General features: G+C 39.2%; 1 protein-coding gene and 1 long non-coding RNA gene across 2 annotated transcripts; both read left to right on the forward strand.

The window, feature by feature from the left end:
* Window positions 1–253: 253 nt before the first annotated feature.
* LOC148190146 (uncharacterized) lies at window positions 254–3,844 on the forward strand. The gene is made up of 2 exons (XR_015775290.1): window positions 254–350; window positions 2,982–3,844. It is a non-coding gene; the product is annotated as an uncharacterized LOC148190146 (long non-coding RNA).
* Window positions 3,845–7,121: 3,277 nt separating this feature from the next.
* Window positions 7,122–21,169, forward strand: wnt7aa (wingless-type MMTV integration site family, member 7Aa). Its single transcript, XM_042510443.2, has 4 exons — window positions 7,122–7,748; window positions 8,436–8,662; window positions 11,743–12,014; window positions 18,077–21,169. The coding sequence occupies exons 1-4, from the start codon at window positions 7,678–7,680 to the stop codon at window positions 18,554–18,556; spliced, it is 1,050 nt and encodes a 349-aa protein (XP_042366377.1). The 5' UTR covers window positions 7,122–7,677; the 3' UTR covers window positions 18,557–21,169.
* The last annotated feature ends 3,813 nt before the right edge of the window (window positions 21,170–24,982 follow it).

The raw sequence follows: 24,982 nt of genomic DNA on the forward strand, positions 1-24,982 counted from the left end.
TTGTTACATGTTCGAAATAAAAAAATTCTAATTCAAATTTTTAAAAAGTCGCAGTAAGCTAGAGTATGTCATAAAAAGTAAGCAAAAATGTCATTGTTTGACATGTAAAAAGTCATCATAAAAGTTTTACTGTGGCCCGCAATCACATGCTGGCTCCCTCAAATGGCATTCAGCCTTCAAAACTTGGAGAACCTGTTCAGCCCTTAAGTTTCTAAAAAAAATGATTGGAGTTACTTCACTCCGAGACAGCAGGGGGAGTACTGCGCCCTGAAGGTGATCGCAATCTGCGCCAACAGACCACGAAGAAGAAGCAGTCTGAGGGTGGAGGAGCGTTTCGACATGGCAGACAGGTGGGTTGACTGCATTAATCATATATTATTTCAATATAATACCGCATTGCTCGGATACGTATCCTTCAAAACGCTTTACAAAAACAACTTGTATCATTTTGTCGCGGGAGAGCCGGCTGCTGGTCTAAAATCCGACGTTAGCTTTTCTGGACAACCATGCTGGAACGTGCTGCTAGCTAGCTGTTAGCTCGATGGGTTAGCTAGCAAGTTGTAAGGAGTGGTTAACTGACGTAGCTGGCAGAGTGCGGTGCAGTGATTAGAGCACATTAAATATGCTTTCAATGGTCGCATTCAGTGTGACTTTAATAACGCTGAAAATATCCAGTTGGGAGATGCGCTTCTTAAATGCCCAGTCACGTTGGCTAATTATTAGGACTAGCTAGCTCGCTAGCTTCCATTGGCTGCTGAAGGAGTGTCTGTGCTGCTCCCTGTAACTTCTGTCTGACGTTAATGAAGGTTAATTAATTTGGTGGAACCCCCCTGAATTAAAAGCACGTCAAATAATGATAATAAACGAGCATCTCTGCCGAAAACGAGTTTTTTCCTTATTATTTTAGGACAATCAAGCGCAGACATTAATTTGGTGATCTGAGGGGTTTGCTTCGTTTCATGTGGACACAGAGCAACATCCGTGTTTGCTTAGAGGTTAAAGGAGATTTGGCTGTTAGGGAAGGGAGGTAACTGGCCTACCTGCTGGCAGCTGCAAGTCACCCCCTGTCTGTCTCATTCGGTTTTGATCAAAGTTAATCCTGGCTCAGACTTGTCTCTGTAGTGTGATGATATCGAGTCATCATTGTACTCTTCAATTATAATTTCAAGTGTGTTATGAAGTTACTATTTTCCCCAGCAAACAAGATTTCTTAAGTGGAAAAACATTGAATCTCTCTCGATCAATTTGTCAGACAAAACCAGCTATTTGTCATTGTGGCCTCTAGGAAATTTGACATTTCCTAGTCTAAACTAGGTGGTGACCCATATTGGTTTTTCAAGGACAAAACAGAAAGATTAGTAGTTAATGAGGATGATAACTGACATTTGAAACTGATATGCATTTACAATACAAAATAACTATATATATATATATATATATATATATATATATAAATATAACAAATTCCAACACAAAACCTTACTGAGATGCTGTCAGCAAGTGTTTTATAAAAACTGACACTTTCAACATCACATACAGTAAGTTCCCAGCGACCTTTCTTATAAACTCAAGTGAAAATGTAAATTAACTATGAGTGAATAAAAATGCTCCCCAGAGATTTTATAAAGTGAAATTTCCTCCCATGCTGACGTTTCCTTTGCATTTTTTAATTAATTAATTTGATCGCCGATCATTAAAATAAAACGCTGTTACAGCTAATCGACAAAATGCAGAATATCGGCCTCCAGTCCAAAATATTATTCATTCATTCAGTGTTAGACTCAGGTGCACAGAGGCTACTTAGGAGCAGTGCTCTGATTTAATAGGTTGACAAAGAGTTTCTCGACCTGCTTCATCGAGCCTGTGGGACTCCAAATCTTCTGTGTGGTGGCAAAGGCTCGGATCAGACATAATATTACCCTCCAGAGACAACATTCTTTTAGTACATGCAGCTTAAAAACTTGGCTCAAGCGTTCAAGTCAAGTTTAATGTAGATCAACAAGTCCTTAAGCAATCGCCTTATCTGTTGAATCAGGTTTGATCCGCAAACATCAAATCTCTTTATTAATGTGTTAACTAGATGATGATTTAAACATCCCTTTGTCTATAAAAAATGTAAACATGTTGTTGTAGCCTCACTGCTGTTTCACCATAAGCCTCAAATTATGTTGCATAAATGGAAAATCTGGTCCATTGGCAAAGGCCCTCTTTATTTTTGGGAAGGCGGGGTGCCTCCATACTGTTGCAGAAAAGAGGAAGATTAAAAGGTTAAAATGAAGGCAGAATGAAATAATTTAATTCATCAGATGTTTGAACCAATTGTCTCCAACTATTCAAGTAAATCAGAGTACTTAAAGACTTGTTTTTATATTTTTTTTAAATTCCTTGATAATCAGTTAGAAATGGCGTTGACAAGTGGTGTAAACATTTCATTGGAACGTCCGGCGTGCATTGTGCAGCACAATAGTTAGCATCCTGCCAGCTGCTGTCCATGGTCCTGAACTTGAAATGAATATTTAGATTTGCCTCCATCTTGTTGGCTTCGTCATCTGTGTCTGGCATGAAACTGGGATGGAGCAGTCTACAGCTTATCCTGAGTGAGGTTTTTTTGCTGTTGTTGTTGTTTTGAATCCAGAAAAAGCAGTGGCCAAATACAGACCCCATCAGTCATAGGAAACAACACATTTGTTATTGCTCTTTTATGTTGTACTTGGCTCTGGATCATAAATATCTGACACACAACAGATGTCGTTATTGGTTTCCCTTCCATAAAACTGGGGGATGTTAGTGTCAGCTCTTGTCAGCTCCAGTTACAGTAGCTTGTTGCCTCTAACTGACTGTGGTCCTCTTGGAAGATGTGTGAAACAAGGATTGTTCCTAAATTTTTACTAGAAGTACCATGCTTTGTTTTCAGCTGTTGAGAACCTGCCTCAGGTGTAAATATTATATCGAACCTAACCCGTGTGACTTTGTCTTCACAGGCTCTCAGCTGTCTTCATTGTGGCTGCTCTTGGTCCGAGGAGTCTCTTCATCAGTAAATCTGCCCCGGTCTTCACTCTCACTGCAGCAAGCAGCTTTGTTTGCACTGTGGGGTGAGGTAGTAGGTTGTATAGTTTTAGGGTCACACCCGCACTGGGAGATAACTATTCAACCTACTGTCTTTCTCAAAGTGCCAAACACACGTCTCTGTTGACCCTCCATGTCTTCTTGAAGGACAGTTTTCAGTCGGTGCTCACATGGATCCAGATGTTTGTTTTATTTTTTAAGCGTTTTTATCTCGGTTGCTCACACAGCGTGAGGTAGTAGATTGTATAGTTGTAGGGTAGTGATTTTGCCCTGTTTTGGAGATAACTATACAATCTATTGCCTTCCCTGAGGAGTGGCATTTCTTCACTTTTATTCATGTTAAATAGCATTCATACATTAATCTTACCAGGACTTCAGGGACCACTAGACCTGCTGAGGGTGTTCATGAGATCTGAAAAGACCACTGCATGTTCTCTGTGTAAACTGTCCTTGTGCAATGTTTACTGTTGTTATTTTAATGGTTTGTCTGTCTTTTTTTGTTGTTTATTTTGATGGTATGTTGACTTTAAACTCTGCTAAGGTATCTTCTGCAGAGAGTTAGTTCTGAGCGACAGTGATGGCTAAACAGAAATTAGCACAGGATTGTTATTGATCCGTCTCTTTTTAGTTACCTGTAAATTCTTTAATATTTTGGGTTGTCAAATGAAATCTGCCGTGATGTAAAATCAGCTGTGAAGATTGTTTTTCATGCAGATGTTTTTTTCAGTGTCGACAAATGTATGTGTAACTTGAATAAAATCAGAAACAATATGAGAAACTCTGGACTAACAGTTGATCAGCATGCTGCTAAATATGGATGTACATTGACTGACAGTTTGAATTATTCAAATCTAAATCTAAAGTAGGGGTACACAAGCTATCCATCAGTGTTAAGAGACGTCCTTTCATGTAAATTTCAAGGTTAACTTGCTGTCACTGTACGACAGGTTTGCAGTTGTAGTCCCTTTATGCTACATGGCAAATTAAGAGCAAAGCAAGTGCATTCCTGTTTATTTCTTCTCAAAAATTGGTAGGAAAGTAAATGTCAAATAACAAAAACACTAGTGAATAATCTGTGTAGATAATATGGTTAGCATCTTAAAAAATCAGAGAAACATTGTTTATCAACTTTGATTACAGTGCCCTGTACAGCTGGGGCCCCTTTTTCTTTCCTCCCCTGCTCCTCAGAAATCCTGAGTCTGCCTCTGTTTAAATGTTACCTCCACTCAGCTACTATTGCAAGGATAGTTTCCCAACAGGGCAAAGTGGGGAAAATTCCACAGAGACCCCAAATATCCAAGTTTACTATGTGCCAGCTGCATTTCGTTTTGACCAGACCAGGATACATTATCTACGGTCTAGCATTATTCTGCGTCCCCATGTCCGAATGAAGCTCTAACACCATCGATATTTCAGTGAATGTTGTGCACACAGATTCTCCTCAACAGATTTGTGTTAAATCAAATCAACACAGCTGCCACAGCGGTGCCAGGTCGTGCTGTTCAGCATAGCAGCGTGTTGGTACTCTGTGTCTGTGCACTGTGCCTCACGGAGCCTGACTTCTTTTTTTCCCCCCACACCTCCCACACAGACTCATTTGGTGATGCACTTTGAGCATGTTGATAGTAGTTCCACAGCTGTGTCAATAGATGGTGTTATAGTCCTTTAACTGAAACCATCTTCCCTACGCCAAAGACCACCATGAAGTCTGTGAATCACTGCAGAAATATTGCCTATAAATGATGAGAAAATCTCATCTGATCCTGACTAATAGTTTCTATTGCATGCAGTACTTATTATTCCAATGAAGGCTGAGCCAGACTTATAGAGCTTTCAATGCCCCTCATTAAACAAATAAAGCAATTACAGGCTTAAATTATGTTTCTAAATATACCCCCACCCTGTTTTTCCCCTGCTTTCTTATATTTTTCACTTCTTAAGTTATTTTCCACTCTAATTAGCAATGAACCATTTGAAAGTCTTCAAGCTGCTGATTTTTGGCAGACAATCTGTACACAAGCGTATTTTTCAAAATTAGAATATTAATATTTAAATAATTCTACCGGATTAGTTCTATTGATGAATTACCATGTAAAAAGCATTTTAAATTTGCAGCTGGTCGAGCTGAAGCTAGCTTAAACTTGTGTGTTTTTACTGAATCTGCCAGTGCATCATATTTTATAAGATGATGAAATGTTTGGTGGTGGAATTAAACTGAGTGCATACATTCAAGTATTGTACTTAAGTGCAAAGTTGAGGTATTTCTACTTACTTGAGTGTTTCCATTGTACGGTATGCAACTTTATACTTCTCCTTCACTACATAGGAGAGGCAAATACTGTACTTTGTACTACCACTACACTTAAATGACAGCTTTCATTACTTTTTCACATTCCTCCTTCTCACAGGACAGAGGCTCCAAATGTATAATGATCTGATAGAACATGATGCATTGCTGTAGATTAAACTTCCTAACAGTATATAAATTAGTTAGAACTGGCTCAATGTAAGACGCAACATGCACATTAATGAAGCAGTAATACTAATCCAAAAACATAACAGTAAAACACAGACGTGGAATATTTCAGTGCTAAAGGAGTACTTTTACTTCTGACTCTTTAAGTCAAGGCTAATAATTACAATATATATATATATATATATGCAATAAAATACATTGTAGGCTTATTCAGCTGATGTGGTTAGGTACAGTAAACACACTGCACTGTGTTCATTTCATTACATTCAAATATATTAAAAAGTAGAAAACAAGAATGTAAAACAAGTGTGGCCATGTCGTCTGTGATCAAAGTAGTATGACAGTAGTTCATTTATTGCATATTTTTGTAGTGTAGGTCAGGCCTGCTGTCAGGGGGTATCCATCATTTTTAATGGAAGGCCTGTTTTAGGGGATACTGTATAGCTTTACATACATTTGATAAATAATAGGCTATAATAGGATTATGTATATATATATATTGTTTTTGTTTTTTTTATTTTTTTGTGAGGGTAGGGAGGGTAGACCCCCCTTCAGATTTGGTTCCCCCCAATGTTGACTCCATGGCTATGGCTTTGCTTTAAGTATATTTTGCTGATAACAATAAGGTAACATACTTTCACTGAAGTTATGTTTTGACTGCAGGACATGTAATGGGGTATTTTCACAGTGTGGTATATTATTACTTTTACTAAAGTAAAGCATTTGAAAACTACTTCCTCTACTGGGTATGAAATTAATATTCTGTAAATATAGTGGAGTAAAATAATAATAATAAATATGTACTTAATTTATGGAGCACATTTCATACAAACAGCAGCTCACAGTGCTTCACATTAACCCTTTGAAATTTCCTTGTGCTACCTTCAGACACCTTTCACAAGTATTTAAACGTGTGAACAATGAGGGAATTGTGTTGATATCTTTTTAAAATACAGGTTAAAAAGGGGGGCTTTAGCAAGTTGGCAAGAAATGTCCTGCAAATTTCAAGAAATAGGTAGATTTCAGAAATCATCATTTTTATTTCACAAAATGATATTCTTTAAACAGTTTTTTAAAGGTCATTCCCTTCTTTTTTATTTTTGATGTATTTACTCTCCTGATTTTTAAAAAATGTATTCATCTATTTGGTTGGTTCATTTGTTTCAGGTAATTTTCTTTTTTACTACTTCCTTGCTAGTTTTGGGGGTCGTTTCCCCTGAAGTTGCTCATCTTCTTCACGTTTTTTTTTTAAGAAACCAAGCCGATTTGCTCAGGTTTCAAAGGATTAAAACAAAATAGACACGAAGGTAAAACAGAACAAAGCAGCTGAAAAAAGTACAATATTTTCCTCTGGAATAGTAGTATAACGTATCATAAAATGGAAAATACTCACGTTAAGCACAATGAGAAAAAATGAGTTTTAGAACAGCACTTGTCCTCTGGTGTGACATTATATGAGTTTATGAATAAAAGCGCAAATCTTATGACGTGATGAGGAGATGAAGTTCAAAACGTGCCAAGATGACAGACAGGCGGTGGGAGGGGCCTCGCTTTTTGGGAATCGATAAAAAGTGCCGGTGTGTGGTCGGTTGTGTGTCAGACATGAAGTGAGCGCGGATGATCCGGTGTCCAGGAGAGCGCGCCGCATTCTATAGGCTCCGTGTCTCGGCTGAACGCTGGTCTGTGTGTGCAGCTGAGTGTGAGACACATACACACACACACACACACACAGGGGGACAGATGAGCTGAGCGTGTACCTGCAGGCTGCTCAGAGGCAGATCCTCTGCAGAACACGCCCTGATAGAAAAGGTAGACACACACACACACACACACACACACACACACACACACACACACACACACACACACACACACAGTGAGCCTGATCACTGAGGAGCTCGAGCTGCTTACCTGAAAACAACAGCCCCAATGCTCCACCACAGGCTCTCACCGCCGGACACCTACCAAATGAAATCTGGACGAGTTTTTACCCACAAACTTTGGTTTGTCCCGAGGAGCTTTATTCACGCGCGCAGCTCGGATCACCTGGACACCCCGCGCGACTCGGTGGAGAAATCCTAAAGGCTGGTTGTTGCAACAGCGGAGCATTGATCCACCGGCTGGGCTTGGGCACCATGAATAGGAAGACACGGCGCTGGATTTTCCATTTTTTCCTGTGCCTTGGAGTATTGTATCTGAAAATCGGGTGAGTTTTGGGGATGTCATGCAGGCAGCTTTGCATTTTCCACACAGGTGTAATAACGATGTTGAAAAGAGGAAAAATGTTGCTGGTTGTAAGAAGATTTGTCATTTTTATTCATGCTTTGCACCTGTGATAGAGCAGCAGAAAAAATGAGGGGCCCCTAAAATGAGGTGCGGGGTCCTTTCTGACTATGCCTCTTTAGCAAGTGGAATATAGTTAAATTAATTACTTCATTACAGGGGGGGTGTAGGAATGTCATCAGATCACACAGTTAAATACATCATCAGCCAGAGAACTGTGCATATTTCCTCAGGATGTATTACAGCAGTGGTTCCCAACTGGTCCAGAGACAGGGTCCAGATTTCTCCTTAGTCATTAGTTTAAGGTCCACACATTGCATACATGTCCTCAAATTCAGTTTTATTTCACAAAATATGAACAACATGTTGCAAGAACAAACAGAAAAAGCACTTAGAAAATAAAAGCGCTGTGCCAGAAATTGTTGTACTTCAAAATGTTGTGTTTTTTTTTTACAAACTTGACACACTCAAAAGTCACTCACGGTCCATTCAGAATGGACTCTCAACACACGTTTGAACCATGACCCACCGGTTGGGAACCACTATATTAAAGCACCTGTAGAACCTCCAAAGAAAAAAAAGCCACATTTTAACCTCTAACCTTCTCCAGGGGTCTGTCATCGGTGGTTGCGCTGGGAGCCAGCATCATCTGCAATAAAATCCCCGGCTTGGCCCCCCGGCAGAGGACTATCTGTCAGAGCCGACCTGACGCGATCATAGTGATCGGAGAGGGAGTTCAGATGGGGATCAATGAGTGTCAGTTTCAGTTCAGACATGGACGCTGGAACTGCTCGGCCCTGGCAGAGAGGACCGTGTTTGGAAAAGAGCTCAAAGTGGGTATGTTGCACTTTTGATTTGAATTTATCAAGCTGTGCACCAAGGAAAAATACACATATTTAGTAATTAAATGTATTTATCCTTTTTGCAAACTTTTTTTTTCACATTTAATTATTTATTTTCCCACATTATTCTATGGGGTTCTGTGATGAGTACCAAGTAATTGTATTGCTTTGCGCTCATATGACATATGAGTGTTAAGTTTACTTTTATTTACTCAATTTTGTGAAGTTGCTGCAACTTCAAAATGACACATTTATGAAATCAGTCTTTCTAAGTTTTTGCAACTTCAGTATCTGTATTCTGCTGGTTGCAAACTCATCAAATTTGTGTTTTCTTAAACATGTAAAGAAAACAGAACTTACAGATCTCCTAATTTCATTGACAAAATCCTCTTTACTATGATCAAGTTAAGTCAGACTAACTTGGTTTACTTAATTTGCTAACACTTAGAGAGAAAAGAACTAATTTTTAAGTTGCAGCAACTTTGCAAAATTAAGTAAATACAGCTAAATTTCAACTAAACTTAACAATTAGATGAAAAAGTAAACATAAATCAAGATTTAATGTCATACTTACTTTTGTCTTTCAGGGCAATCAGTTTCCCAGATTATTTTAAGCGAGAGCAATTTGTCAGATTTTACAGTGTAAGGTGTGGATGATTATTGATCGAAGTGTTACTACAGAATTATTGTTGTTCTCAAAGCTGCTAAATGCCTACCAGACTGAGAGATCCACCTCACTGAGTTCTTCTCTCAATGTGCCATAAAAGACATTGTTGAAACATGTCAGCATGCCTTAATCTTCATAGAGCTCCCAAGATTGTTTTCAGCTAATAAAATAGTTATTACTGAGAAATAAGCTGCCATTTTTAAATTGCTTCAAAACATGACACCAGCAGCTTGATAACTGCGTGTTGTTTGCACACATATATCAACACATGCATGTTTTCTTGATGAATTGTGTTGTATGTAAGTTATTATTGACTGCACCATTTATGGAGTTTATGAATTTCTAAGGAAGTCATAAAAACTTTTGAGGATTGCTTTAATTTGTCCAAGAATAGTCCGGAAAGGGCATTCCTCCGAGGTGCACGACCTCTGACACTTTGACAAATGTCTGTAAGACTGAGGCTCAGACTCAGCGCATCTGCTCTCGGTGGGAAAATAAGCTGCAGATTTTTATCCTGTGTGTGGAACAAGGCTCCAGGCGATGCTTGCTCCAAAGAAAAGGACTGCGGAAATAAGTAGAGAATCATGTTTAACGCAACTGCTTTTCCGCTGTCTTGTCCTTTGGGTTCAGCCTGTCATCTCAGAGACGGAGATGCAGAGCGCAGGCGTCATTTTTCACTTAGGATTGTAGCTCACGTCTCATTCAAACCTTTAATTCGTGCTGATTGCTGCATTAAACCCGATGGCCTTTTATTAGATTGGCTTAATGATTATAGCTGCAACAAATTTGAGTACAGTCTGGGTGACTTTTGCAACTTAGCTTGCTTTATCAGTCTGATGCACACAGTTAAACCCTGCAAGATATGTAGTTTGTCGTATGAATGAATGAGCCTGTGTCTTATTGGTCAATATCAAAGTGATAGAGCTTTCTTCTGATGATACACTGGCATCTTTTGTCTGATCATTCCAGCATGTTTTATCACACTGTAACTGTATCGTTTCCTCCACCTTCTGTTGCTATCCTTTAGCTCGTAACAAGCAGACCTACATGCTCTTTATCTCTCTGCTAAACCGCCGTCATGTATGTTCATAAAATGCTTTTCCCTCAAAAGCTTCAAGTTCAGACAAGTACTCTCTTCTAGGTTTACAATTTTACCTCCAGGTCTTGCAGCTTTTGGCAGAGGAATGATTTTAGACCACTGCTTCAGAAGAGAAACACTCTTTATGCTTATCATCCTCCGATTCAAACAACACTCACTGCAAATCTCAAATTTACCCAAATTTTAGATGAGACTCAGGCTGAGTTCTAGGTGTCAGCCGGTCAGCTCGAGTACCAATCAGGTCCAGCTGCCCGGCACGGACACACACTGTCTGAATCCATTGTTTTCTTCCAGTAGACTGGAACACTGATAACTGACTGAATACATAAATTTTGGATTTTTGTTGGCACAGATGCAGCAATGTACAGTATTTTGGCATTAGGATCAAGTATCCAACCCACCCACTAAGTTAGCTACTTGAATAACTCAATGTGGGTGCTGGTTGCTGCTGTGAAGGCTGATCAGAGTTAGTTTAATATCTCAGCTTTAGGTGCTTATGTTTTTGATGCATTGTTTATGCTCTTTGAGATTGTGAATGTGAGGGGAAACACTCAAATCACATCCACTTGCAACAGTTGGACATAAACTTCAGTGTCTGAAGGAGAGCTATGACCCGAATTGTCGAACATGTGGATTAATTGTTAAAGATGATGACTTTATTGGCGTGTTTTTGCAACTTATAGTCATCTTTGGATGCTTTTCACATGTGCTCCAGCAGGAATTATCTCCAATTTAATTAAAAAACGCAGTTGACCTGAAGCACTCTGATTTATGGAGTGGAAATCCATCCATGTAGGGAGGCTCTGCATGCCTCTCAGATTCATCTCCACAGGGTGGATCCCACTGTGACGGCCGTTCGGACAAGGGCCAAAAATGATGCCTTAAATATTTAATGATTTATCTCCCACTGAATGGTCTAAAAAAATCCTCTTTACCAGTCACGTGCTCAGCAGACTGACTGTTTATTATTGAATTTGTTATTGTACTCTTAGATTTACTGTACAAACTAGTCAGAGTCTTGCAGGTTCTCCGATGATAACTCATCATAAAGACAATGAAACTGTCCCGTTTTCTCCTGTTCCTTTCCAAACTGCTCCATTAGATTTTCTGCAAGATTCAATGCTTCCTCCTGAAGTTTATCTGTTTTTAGAGAGCTTGATTAATGAATTGGACTTGGCTTGGCTCATGTATTTTATGATTTGGTTGGAGGCAGCTATGCCAGGTATGTGAGGAGTCTTGACAGTGCTTGAAATAGTGAATCCTGTTGTCGGCAATTGTGATTAAAAAATGCATTTTCTCTATATCGCAGGCAGCAAGGAGGCCGCATTCACCTACGCTATCATCGCTGCCGGGGTCGCCCATGCCGTCACCGCGGCCTGCACCCAGGGGAGCCTGAGCGGATGCGGCTGTGACAAGGAGAAGCAGGGTTTCTACAACCAGGAGGAGGGCTGGAAGTGGGGCGGCTGCTCTGCAGACATTCACTACGGCCTGGGGTTCTCCAAGGTGTTTGTGGACGCGCGGGAGATCAAGCAGAATGCCAGGACTCTCATGAATTTACATAACAATGAAGTGGGACGCAAGGTATGCTCTTGTTATTCTGTAGTCTTTTTATTTATTTAAACAGATCCAAAAAGACACTTTATTTAATGTTTCACCATAATGACCTGACAATAAGTTATTCATAGTAGAAGCTTGGAGATTCAAACATTGGCCGACTAAATATAAAGCAGGTGTGAATGAATGAATTCATAATGATTCAGCCTCTATAACAGACCTGCAAAATAATCTGCTGGCTTAAACTTGACTTCCCATGACTGCTGAACTGCCTTTTGAGGAAGTGCACGTTATGTTTTGGCTTGTGCACGCTTGAAATCTGTTCAGTTAAAAAAAACATGGAGCACAAACAAAGTACAAGCACAGAGAGCATGGCTGTTGCAGAGACACTCCCCAAATTCTTATAATAAACATGCAAACATTGTATAATAATCCGCATGATGAAGTTTTAGAAAATCTGGTCAAGTCAGGGAATATCTGATACAACTGAGCATGGCAGTATCCATTCATTTTTTTTTTTTTTTTTTGACAAATCTTATTTATACACACTGCTTTACTTACTGTTCATGGTTGCAAGAAGGATAAGGTACACCTGTGGGTTGACACTTGGGATGCACCAATCCAACTTTTTCTCTCCCGATACATCAGCTCAGGGTATCTGCCTGTACTATGTACTGATCTGATACCAGAGCACTTTTCAAGTTTAAAATCTGTCTACCACACCACATGGAACTCATGGAATCAAGCTAATGTAAGGCAAAGTGAGGGTGTGGCGAGTCGGCAGCCTGCCATGACTCAATAAATGTAAGTGGTCACGGAAACGCTACGTTTTATAATGACACTGACAAAGAAGCAGTTCTTAAAGTGGATTGGTCACTTCATGGCCAAGCATCATGGCCAGAATAATGGGTGGGTGCATCCCTAGATGACACATGTAGTCACCAGGCAACGTCCTCAAAACTGCAGTTTAGCTAAGGTGTCAGAATCAGTCAGTTGATCTAAATTTGTATAAAATAAATCATTTATAAGGAATGTATTACAAGAAAGAACAGGTCAATTAATAATACAGCAGGCTCCTGGTAGGTGTTACACAAAAAGGAAAAAGGGAATGACATTGGCTGTAAGTGGAAACTAGTAGTTGGTATTTTAATTTGGCATTGCGATAAAAACATTGTGAAACACTGCAATATTGCACTCAGGGATTTTATGACTTAGTTTAAAGAGAGTGTCAGTAGAAAATGTAACTTAGGGCATTGTTGGCAATAAGTGCTGCTATACAAGTAAATGATTTCACTGGATTCCTGCAACAACCAGTGGCATCTAATCAGAGGTCTAAACAATCAATCAATCAATCCGCCAACAACCCAGTATCTTTAACTACTCGTAGAGTGACTAAAATAGCTTTGCAGTGATTTACATTTTAGGTCATGCTTTAAACTATATAAGTTAAGCTATATTATTTTCTCACTGTGGGCATCTATCATTTTTTGCTTTTTGCTCCCGCACACTGTCCGGCTTACTGCTGACATATTTATTGAGTGAAAAAAAACGATGTTTCGGTCTAGCAGACCGCCAAAAAATATGACGGTAGTGTCAAAACCTTTCTACATATATAAAGAACAGAGACTGCCTCAATTTGTTCATCATCCAATCAGAGGACTGCTGAGACTGATGATGACATGCTTTGCATCATCAGCTAAACAATAGAAGTATATATTTTTTAACCATAAATTACAAATAATCACAAGACACGAGCATGTGAACAAACAGAACAAATATAATGAACAAGAACAAGAATCCATGCAGTCAACAAAAAGGTGGTTAACTCCCACAGGTCATGGACAAAAAACAGTTAAGTGAAAGAAATTTGTTAAACAGCTCTAGAAATGTATTTATTTATTTTATTTTATTTTATTTTATTTGAAGTTCTTGTTAAACAAAAAATAAAATCCAATAGGAAACCTTTTGCTTTTAGAAATTTGCAAACACATGGTTTGTTGATTAGAGGACAGGTAGGATTTCAATGGGGATCTTAGATTGGCTGCTCGTGTGTAACAACGACAAGTAAGGGTTTATATCACCAGGATAAGCCTCAGAGTACAAAGTGTAGTCGGATCCTATGTTATTTAGAGAACACAACCAATGTAAAGCCAAAAGGTAACTGTGTCTGACAACATGCACAGTTAGATGAACCCGAGACGAGCCTGACCATATGAGAGTGCATTAGCAGGACTCTGACACAGGGAGCTAAATGACAGATCAATAGAAACTGCAGGACTGTCCACAAAATAGCTCCATAAGAGAGCAATCCATTGCAAAGCCACAGAAGGCACATGATCTCTCAGTGGAAGTCTGAAGTAAACTCAAAACAACTTTGTACTAATCACCAATTACTCAAAGAGTCACGATTTATCGGTTAAGGTCTGTAAAAGAGTCCGATTGTAAAGGTTAACATACCTGCAGTCAGTGCTTCCTAAACATTTAATAAAGGTTTGGAAAGACACGTTTGCTTCTTTGACAACAGTTAGATTAGGAGATTGCTGACATTTTCATATCCATGCAGTAAATAATGAAGCTAAAGTCAGCTGCCTGTTAGCTTAGCATAGCATGAAGACTGGAAAGAGGGGGAAACAGCTAGCCTGGCTCTGATAGGATGAAAAATGCAATTTAAAGATGACACTTTAGGCTCTGAAAAAAATCCTAATCATTTGCCTACATTGTTCCATTTAATTGGTTACGGGAAACAATACACTTTAGAGTGAGCACACTTGCTGGGAGGCTAGCTTAACAGGTAATACAGCCCAAATTTATCTAAAAAGCAAATGCCAGTTGCTCCACAACTTGTTTCATTATCCATGAATTTCTACATAATTGCATAGATATTAAAGCATCAAGTCAGCTGACTTCTGATGCTGGCGCTTTGATTTTCAAGCTGTTGAAGAAAGAACTATTAATAACTGCAACATACGGAAGCCAAGAATGAGCAAGAATGCAATTTCTTTTTTCATGTCGTTATCTTGAGATAATCAACAGTTATAAGAAAACACAAAAGGAGGATTTCTTGTGATAAGAACACAATTTGTCAGAGCGGAAAACATCTTTGATTTCTCAGGATCACAGGAATTTTACAGAAAACTGGGAAATAAGTGTGTGGTTCATCTGATCACACCTGGTTTCAGCCTTCTTCCAGCCATTCTTCTTTTTAAATGACGAGGACTGATCTGAACGTTATCTCCAACAGAAGGACAATGCAATTTCTGCCTGTTAGACCTTGATAGTAGCCAACAGTCTAATGCCTCAATCAATAATAGATACTCCTTGATCTGACATTTTGTTAAATCAATTGCTACAGTTGACAAGATGGCATCTCTGCATGCTGACATGCCTCTCCTGATCTCTGATAAATATTAGTAGCCTAATAAAATGGAACAACCTTTTGTTTATCGTGATCACAGGTAGTTAATCTCATTATCTTGAGGTAACAAAGATTGTCTTCTCGTCTTGTCTTCTTTAACGACATTAAAAAACTGTTATTGAAAGCATGGCCCTTATTGACTTCTGTAGAACGGCCATTACTTCCAATACTTTCTGTTGAAAGCGCCAAAATATTTTTTTTAGTTTCTATTTGTGGAAATTCTTAAATATGCACTCCTTTCTGTTAGATAAATATAAATGAAAATGTGTATTAACAGGAATGTGCATGTAAAAAAATCGGAAAGCTGAAGAGTTTAGTGAAACGTCATGTGTGTGCCATAGTGACAGGTTGTGGCACCATTCAGGAGGAAATTGTACTTTCATCTCTCTGGACTCGACTTTTGGGGGAAGGCGACTTCATACTTGAGGTCTTAGCATCAGTCAGAATGTGATGCAGTGTGTGAATCTCTTAATATACACTTACTAAACTGATACCTCTGTAATTATTGTAGTACGGCTTTCATGTTTACCTGGAGATAAGTGTGTGTGTGTCAGTGTTTGTTTTGAGTGCCAACCTTCAAATTTCTCGAGAAGAATAAACAATAGTGTAAAAGGTGCCACAGGAGGCTTACAGGGGTTGTGTTAGACAAACAATGGCAGCTTGGTTGGCATTTCACTTCACTGAACTCCATGAATTAAATGTTTGTCAGGTCTCGGGGGCATGACCACACTAAGCTGTATGCATCCAAGGCTTTTGACAATTACTCCACGAGACTCCAGAAAGTCTGAGGCCACATCACAGTGGAATAATTAAAAAGCAGGGTGAGGCTTCTCTAATGCCAGCGAGGGTTCCCACTCAGTGAGGAGGAAGGAGGGTAGGCTGATGTCATGCAGCCCGAGGCACACAGAGAATACCCCGGCTGCTTTGCCAAACACACCGAAAGGTTCCTCTGTCACCCGGAAAAGGTCTTTCACCGCTGCCAGTCTGCTCGCTGTAAATGTCCCGATGTCCTCAGTCACCACAAGAGCTCATAATTGAATCTAGCTTCTGTCTAAATACATTGCCACATACAGACTTATTTTATTCTAACTACCCACCAAGAGAAGTTTTGAGGTCACATCAGATTGCTCTGTGGAGTCATGAGACAAAGTTGTTTGTAGACGTGCACAATATTCATATTTGTTTATTAATATATCTAAAATTATTGCACATACTGTTATTATCAAAACCAGGTTAAAACTAGAATGAGACGGATGCAAGGTCACGGTAACCTGGCCTTTTCGAAATCAGTTCATCATTGAGTCCGTTTGTGCCAAATTTGAAGAAATTCCCTCAAGATGTTCTTGAGATATCAGGATCACAAGAAGGAGACAGATGAGGTCACAGTGACCTTGACTTTTGACTTATGACCACTAAAATCTCATCAGTTAATCGTTGAGTGGGCATCTGAAGAAATTTCCTAAAATCACTCTTGAGATTCACAAGAATGGAGCAGATAGCAGATAACCCTAAAATATAGTGCCTCAGGCCACTGCTATCACCAGTGTAGAGGCACAAAACACTTTACACAAATGTCTGGTAAAAATAAACGGGTCTTTAAAATAAGAGGTGTAGTACAAATCAATAGAGGCAGTCCCATACTCTTGGGGTCCCCTCGTAAGGAAGCCTATCAAGGGCCTGACAGTTTAGTTGATGGTTACACCTGCTTAATGTTAACAGTTAAAGGTGGCAAACTAAATAACAGTATGCAGCTATCATGTGGTAGCTAGAAGGGGTTTTTTGGGGGGTGCCCCAAACATTTTCTGATCTCCTCTTCTAACAATGCACCCCTGCAAATCAGTTATTGTCTTTTAATTGAGTCACTAGGGATTGCATCGCTTATTTAGAAACATTTCTCAGGCTGTTTACTGAAAACTGTCATATTTGTATTTTTACAGCATGGAACCAAAAAGTTGGAATCGATCTGCTCCTATGAAAAGTGCACATGGACAGACAGACAGACAGACAGACAGACAGATAGATAGATACTGTATCTGTAACTCTGTCTCTTGGTTGATTCAAGTACTTGTGCTTTAGTAACTTTATGCTATTTCATGTTGTTAAATGCCTGAACTGTAAATATAGGGTACCTCCCAAATGCATCTTCCAATGTCAGAGATTTTAAAGATGTTTTTAACATTGAATAACAGGAAAACATGTTCCTAGAGAGTTTCCATGCTTTTGTGTGAGTGCGTTTCTTCCATGAATGTGCTTTGAGGCTCATCCTGTCTTGTAAAAGAATGGCACATACATAGCTACTGGCCATAGGGCGACATACTGTAGCAGCTCTGAGATCTCTGGAATGCTTACATTCATTTGGAATGCTTGAAAACTTTTGTCTCAACCTGTTGAACTATTCATGCAATATGTGAGACTGAGTATTTCTGTGAACTCCTGTGTTTTTTACTTACTTGTTATGGAAAGACAGCAACAAACAAACAGTTAGAAATGTTTGTAATGTTAGAACTTCTTCACTTTCAGCCTTTGACAGTGGAAATATCTTAGACCGGCACAATTTATTAGACCTCGTTCTGATGAACGTGCAGTAGACAGTTAAATTGAAGCAAATTAAGTAAGTAAATAAGACCGGATTTCAGTTGTAATTTTGCTTTATCTTAACTTCTCTCTATTTTAGGCTCTGGAGAAGGGCATGCGTCTGGAGTGCAAGTGTCACGGCGTGTCCGGATCCTGCACCACCAAGACATGCTGGACAACGCTCCCTAAGTTCCGCCAGCTGGGATACATCCTCAAGGAAAAGTACAACCAGGCCGTGCACGTGGAGGCGGTACGAGCCAGCCGCAACAAGCGCCCCACCTTCCTAAAGATCAAGAAGCCCCACTCTTACCGCAAGCCCATGGATACAGAGCTAGTCTACATCGAGAGGTCGCCCAACTACTGCGAGGCCGACCCTCTGACGGGCAGCATGGGGACACAGGGTCGCCTGTGCAACAAAACGGCTCAGCAGCCCAACAGCTGCGACCTGATGTGCTGCGGTCGAGGATATAACACACACCAGTACTCGCGTGTTTGGCAGTGCAACTGCAAGTTTCTGTGGTGCTGCTATGTGAAATGCAACACCTGCAGTGAGAGGACAGAGGTGTATACCTGTAAATAGAAATATTTATTGGACGTGTGCTCAGACGCACAGCTAGACTGGACTATTTCAGAATAAGGATTTTCTGTGGCTGATAGACGTGGCGACTGCCACGTAGTGACTGCCTTACTGTCTTGGCATTTCAACGATCACGACAACCAGTTCCTCCAATGTGTGGTGATTATACTGATGCCAATGGACATCTGCCATGACACTGGACTCAACTTTGGGCTCATAAATACCTATTTTATATATTTTTCGAATGCCACTTCCTGCCCCAGGCTTGACTTCTCTCAGGCTATACTGGCCCATTGGCGTAACACACCTCAAACAGTGATAGTTTTATAGACTAATAACTTATTAAATGAGAAAACTACTGATGATTTTGAAAATTCACTGTTGACTAAATCTGGTAAGGTTTTAAGTCGATGTTGATGCCTTCAAGTGCACTTAAAAAGTTTATTTTAACATAAAACAACTTACACACTGGAGCTGAAAACTGACATGTCAGAACTGAACTCAACTGAAAGACATATTTGGGTGCATGGAGCTTATGTGCATTAAGCCTAGCAGAAGAACATTAAACTACTGATCCTGGGCCTGGTATGATAGTATTGTTTTCTACTTGTTTCTGTCCTCCCTCCCCCTCAAAGTTTGCTGCTAGTTGTCTGGAAAGTTCTGGAGTTTGTGATTGAGCAGCCATATTGACTCTTCAAGCTATACGTTGACCACACCAGGAGCAAACGCAAGCTTCCAGACATAAATTTCCCTTAATGTTGGTTGATAGAATATATTTTGTAAGAGATTATTTTTATATAATATTTTTTTTTAATTTATTTTCTATCTCTATGTAAGTATTTCCCCTTAGCATTTCTAACTGTTCAGTTACTGAGTTTACCACTGAAACACTGTTTTTAAAATGTGCCTTTTGTTCCTCCTCAGCAGCAGAATATTATATTATGATAAAATGTGCCACATTGGGATTTGTGACCATTTTAAGGAAAATTTACTCACCTCGCTTTGTTACCTATAGAGAGCCAAAGTGCTGACATCACCTCCAAGACAGCTGCAGTCCATTGGCTTAAATGACACAGCTCTCGTTCCTTTTATCTGTCTTTCTAAAAAAAAGTCAAGTGTTTTTATGGCTAGTATCTAATACATCATTTACCGTTAAAAATTTCTTTTATTTTAACAAAGTTAAACAAATGTATTTGTCAGCATATAAAAACTACAGCTAATCTACTCTGAGGTTTAACAGGGCGGTACGTCTGTGGTACGTCTTACTAGTAATATTGTTAGTTTCTCCCTCATCTATCATATCTACCACATTCTTCTTCTCTTCTTTTTTTTAGCTGCAATCTCTGTGGTCTAAAAAATCACCTGTGTCATTCTGCCATGGCTACTTGATAACATGTAACCGCAGTGGTCTTCAGCATTAACTTTGCTAAAACCAGAATTAGATAACCATAAACTTCATCCATCTAGACATATGGATTGTACCACATTACTTAGACCACTGTTGCAGTCTTATGATACAGGCTTACCATTTCACTTTGGCTCTCTGTAAGGTTAACCAGTACTCTTTATCAAGTCTCTTCCCAAAAGCAAATAGGGCTGGGTATCATTTCATATGAACTTTTTTTTTTTTTGCCTTTATTAGACATTCAAAAGTAGAGATTGGGGAGAGATAAATAGGAAGTGATATGCAACAAATGTGTCTGAGTGGACATGAAGGTGGTGTTTATGGTCAGCGCCTTCATCCCTATGCCACCAGGATATCCAAACTGTGTGTCACTGGCCATTTTTGGTTTAATATATTTGATATATCATAGACAACCATTCTGATGATATCTTATGTAAAGTTTTGCACGCAGTTCGTATGACAGCTTACAAATAGCCTATGCACCGCATCTTACAAACTAGCACCCATATTGCTTCTGTTTGGTTTAGGAAAAGAGTCATGGGAGTCATAACGTAACAACGTGACATGACAACATAATGTTGTGTATGCATCACTTAAAAAACTCAACATTGACTTTTTTTTGCACAGTTTTTACACAGGACACAAACCCCCAGGCTCCTGGGTGAAAGTTCTGTGTTTATTTGTTGTTTTTTATACTACATAACCTAATTTCCTGTGCTATCCTGGCGCTTTATACGTTTTATACAAATTACTGTATAGTGCATTATTTTTTCCAAGTACGAACAGTGACAGTGCGTTAAAATAGTAAACAATGAATAAAACCAAGACCAGACCAAGAATTCAATCCCCACTTTTGATAGTTACGTCTCAGTCTGAACTTAATAAGTATGGAGGTGTGATACCCAGCCCTAAAACATAACAGGGATACCAGTGAGCAGTCGTGACTGTACGGTATTATGACAGGTTGATCATTTAGATAACTACCTTCAGGGTAGTTATGGGTTTTGCTTGGTTATTAAAAAGAGTTTCTCATGTCAGTCAATACTGACTCAGTCCTCATTAAAGCTTGTTCGTGTATGATTGAACTGATAAAACTATAACACTCAACTGCTGTAGTGCTCTTAAATCTGAGGTCATTGTTAAGATATTTCATGTAAAACCACATTGTCTTTTCATTCATCTTTGGTTAATAAATGTTGTCTCAGAGTTAACCGACAGAGGTCATTTTGTATGTAATACACATTTTTCAAGTCTTATTCATCAGATCGGAGTGAAGTAGGTGTGATTGAGGGCCGTGGAGCAGAGGGTGCCACAGCAGCGAGCAGTGGGAGTGTGGAGCAGCCGGCTGATGGATTACTCTGACATCTGCTTCATTCACTCCTCAACAACGTTGCTACAACAACCACACTGTGCCCCCCAAAAATGCTCTCCATCTCATCAAGAGGCCAGACTGCCCATTAACAAAATGGTAACCATGCAAAACCCAGATAAAATTTGGATGCTATTTATTTTGTGGAAATGGCAAATGGGACGAAAGCAGGGAGGGGGCTTTACAATTGGAAGGGGATGATGTCAAGAAGGATTTCAATCTGAGCAATAGAAAAGGTCTTCGCTCCCGGAATAATCGGCACAAAACATTCCTCGGCTAAACTTTGCCTCAATAGAGTGACGCTTTCAAAAGGCAGCTGGCCAAACAGCCCTGCTTAGAGTAACGCCAAGGCTCTGTCACTGAGAACTCAACAACGTTATCTGAGTGTCTGAAAGAGCACTGCCTTGTTACATGCTCCACTTCTCTATTCACAAGTCTCCAAAAAACTCTGCCAGTGTGAAATAGACACAGTCACAGATAGAGAACTGATGCCTACACGTTGATTATATTATTATCTTCTATATAGTTTAACAGTCTAACTTATGACCACTCCTCTTCACTCACTAACAAAAATCTGTATACCTGTAACATTGGTTACACTTCCAAACAATGAATTTGATATAAAAGCCTTGTTAATGTAGATTTCATTTAATTGTCTAATATGTAGAACAACAATTGTTGTGAAAAATATTTGGCTTGCTGAGATGTAAAGTGAGTTGTTGACAAACAGTTTAAGAAAACAGTCTGAACCCAATGTACACGTAATAGTGCTCTGGACATAAATATTTTTTTATTATAATGAATTGATAGCTATAAGTTGTTTTCCATTCAATATTACAATAAAAATAGGTTCACAAGCACTTTTCAAGCATCATAGTAACTGCCCTGTCAGCTGCATCGTACGACTTTAAGTGCACGCCATGGTACATCAATTACTCACCCCGTATTACGATGATTTCCTGAAGAAAACTTCCGTGTATGCCTCCACAGGGAACCGAGAATCCAAAAAAGGAGAAAATTCATGTTGAATTTAAGTCATCGTAGTCAGCTTTTAAAAACCGCAAAACTATATCAAAACATCTATTTATAAACTATCACACAATTTGTACGTTATAATTCAAGTCTCGTTTATTCAATCATAACTCAATACCAAACAGAGAGCACTTTCTGACAAGGAATGGAACTAAAAGCGTAACTTATCTATGCTCTCGTAAGTGAACATGGGATTGGCTGCCTTGATCAGTTAGTTTTTTGTGTTAATGTGTGACTTTGGTCTTTTGAAGGGTTAATTTGGAAAAACAAAGTCACACAATAACACAAACTCACCAAGGCAGCCGCAAACCAGCAGCTCCAGTGTTCAGCGAAGTAAAATGACTGTTTTCGTGAATGGAGTCTGGCTCTAAAGAGAGCATAGAGAAGTTTCACTTTCACTTTGGTTCCCTGTCTGTGAGGTTGTACATTTTTTGCTGTACATTTTCTGTTCATGTGCTTGTGTGCTGTTTTATTTTGAAAAGTGTACACATTGTCTTTAATCTTCCTGAGTTTGCCTGCCTTTTTTGATTACCTTATGTGTTTCACCCGTGTCTTGTTCCACTCACCTGTGTGTAATTAGCACTTGTGTATTTAAAGTCCAGTGCTTCCATTCAGTTATTGTCATTGTTGTGATAGTGTGTTCATGTTCTCCAGCCTTTTCCCTGCATTTGATTCCCTGTTTTTTTTTTTTTTTAACTCTGCTTATACTTACGGACTTTGTTTGTGTGTTTGTTTGTGTGTGTGGGGGGGGGTCTGATAAGATGTTCTTGGTGCTTTGCTCTGCTACTTAATCCCAGTTTTGCTCTAAATTGTCACACTGTCAGAAAGAGCTGTCTGATTTGGAAGTCCTTGCTGAGCATATGACTCGATAAATGAGACTTGGATTATACTGCATGAGTTGTGTGGAAGGTTGATAGTTTGCTTTTTAATTGGATATCAATACAAACCATGCATTAATTAAGAAACCGACTACAAAAGTTCGCTGCAGATATGAGCACAGCATTAACTCGTCCTCCAAATGCCTCACTCTGTCAAAACCCACATGCCAAAATGGGATCACAGGAGCACTAATGAACTGCTCCATAGTGTTTTTCCTATAAACAGCAGTACGTCACTGCTAAGGTCCCCAGTATTTACTGCGTGTGGTTGTGCGAGGGGTCTGCTGGTGCCAGCCATGCACCTGCGAGCGCCTACATTGAGGTGGTACTCCAAAATGCATGACACGTGATCTAGCTGCTATTTTCTTACAACTGCCCTGTCTCTGTGTCTGTTCCTGTTCATGTGGATTGCACACTGCAGTAAAAATTTTATTTGAGCAGAGCATAATTCTTTCATAAAGAGCTTTGTGTGAAGTTTCAGATCTGAGTCTGTAGGCATGGAAAGCTGACAGGCTGGTGCTCCGCAGCAAACGGCGCTGGAAGCGGTCACGCTTGGCTTGTGCAGGAGAGATTCTTTGTCAGAACGTTGATTATTTAAGACAGGGGCTGCTTGATAACTATCATTATGGCAGTACCTTGAGAGCGAGGGCCAATCAGGGTCCAAACAGAAATCTCCTCTGCCAACAATGACGTTGTAGCCGAGGAATGAGCCAGAAACAAGGTAGAAATACTTTGGAAAACCAAAGGGTGTTATGAAGATTTTAATTGAAGATAGCATAAATCAAACAGTTCATATCACCTACTTTAAAGACTGCATCTTCAATAAATCATAATTTGGCTCAGAAGTGACTGAATAATGAATGATGTGTTATTTGTTGGTTAAAACAGGCCAATGTTGGGGCATGCCAGATAATGATAAATCTATAGCCCCGAGCTAAACTCTGCTGTTTGGTTGTAAGGAAAGAAAAAAAAGGTCAGTACTAAAACGATCTTTCTGTTAAAGCAAATGCAATTAAACTGTTTGTAAAACTGTTTTGCTTAAATTCTTTCATGGTTTACGAGGTTTAAGAATTCATGGCCTTACTCTTGATGTTTTAATAAAAATACAAAATATGAAAAAAAAACTTTCTCACTTATCTCTTATGGCTTTAAACTGTGCAAATAGTTGTTTTTTTCATTTGACTTGCTTTTAAAATATCCAGTCCAGTCACCTAGAATATAAAAAAAAACATTCTGTAAAAAACTGACGTTACACTTGTATATTTCATATTTATCATATATAAGTGATGCTGTACATACATTACATAAATATGAGTTGAGTTTTTCATCAGGAGGTGGGGATGGTGATTAGCGTGATGCCTTTAGCGAGACAGCTGTCAAGCAGCAGACAGCAGACTACTAGATAAACAACAACAGTGGGTATTTTTAAGGACACTTCGGGACACACACTTCATTTTAGGTATTTTAATCCAAATCCTAATTGTTTCTTTCCAAGTTTTTTTTTTTTTTTTTTTTTTGCAAAATCTAAGTGCCCATTAACCAAACCATATGGTGAGAAATCGGTACACACAACAATGAAAAGTGACATTTAGAAAACTCTTCAGAATCACTTTCCAGGTTGTAGTTTGGCATATTAGCAGTGAATAGATGTGAATGTGACAGTCGCTGCATGGGGGAAAAATCCATTGAGTGAAAATTTTAAAGTTCAGCCAAACCTAGGTGGGTAGTTTTATAAAGTTACCATC

Source organism: Plectropomus leopardus, chromosome 2 (genome assembly GCF_026936395.1).
Source record: "Plectropomus leopardus strain MGB_pleo_1.0 chromosome 2, ASM2693639v1, whole genome shotgun sequence".
NCBI classification, from domain to species: Eukaryota; Metazoa; Chordata; class Actinopteri; order Perciformes; family Serranidae; genus Plectropomus; species Plectropomus leopardus.

Excerpts from the sequence above, each read along its gene's own strand:
- wnt7aa (XM_042510443.2), top strand. The coding sequence starts at position 7,678 with ATGAATAGGAAGACACGGCGCTGGATTTTCCATTTTTTCCTGTGCCTT. Across the intron at positions 7,749-8,435 it reads GTATTGTATCTGAAAATCGG|GGGTCTGTCATCGGTGGTTG; the intron begins GTGAGTTTTGGG and ends AACCTTCTCCAG. Across the intron at positions 8,663-11,742 it reads TGGAAAAGAGCTCAAAGTGG|GCAGCAAGGAGGCCGCATTC; the intron begins GTATGTTGCACT and ends TCTATATCGCAG.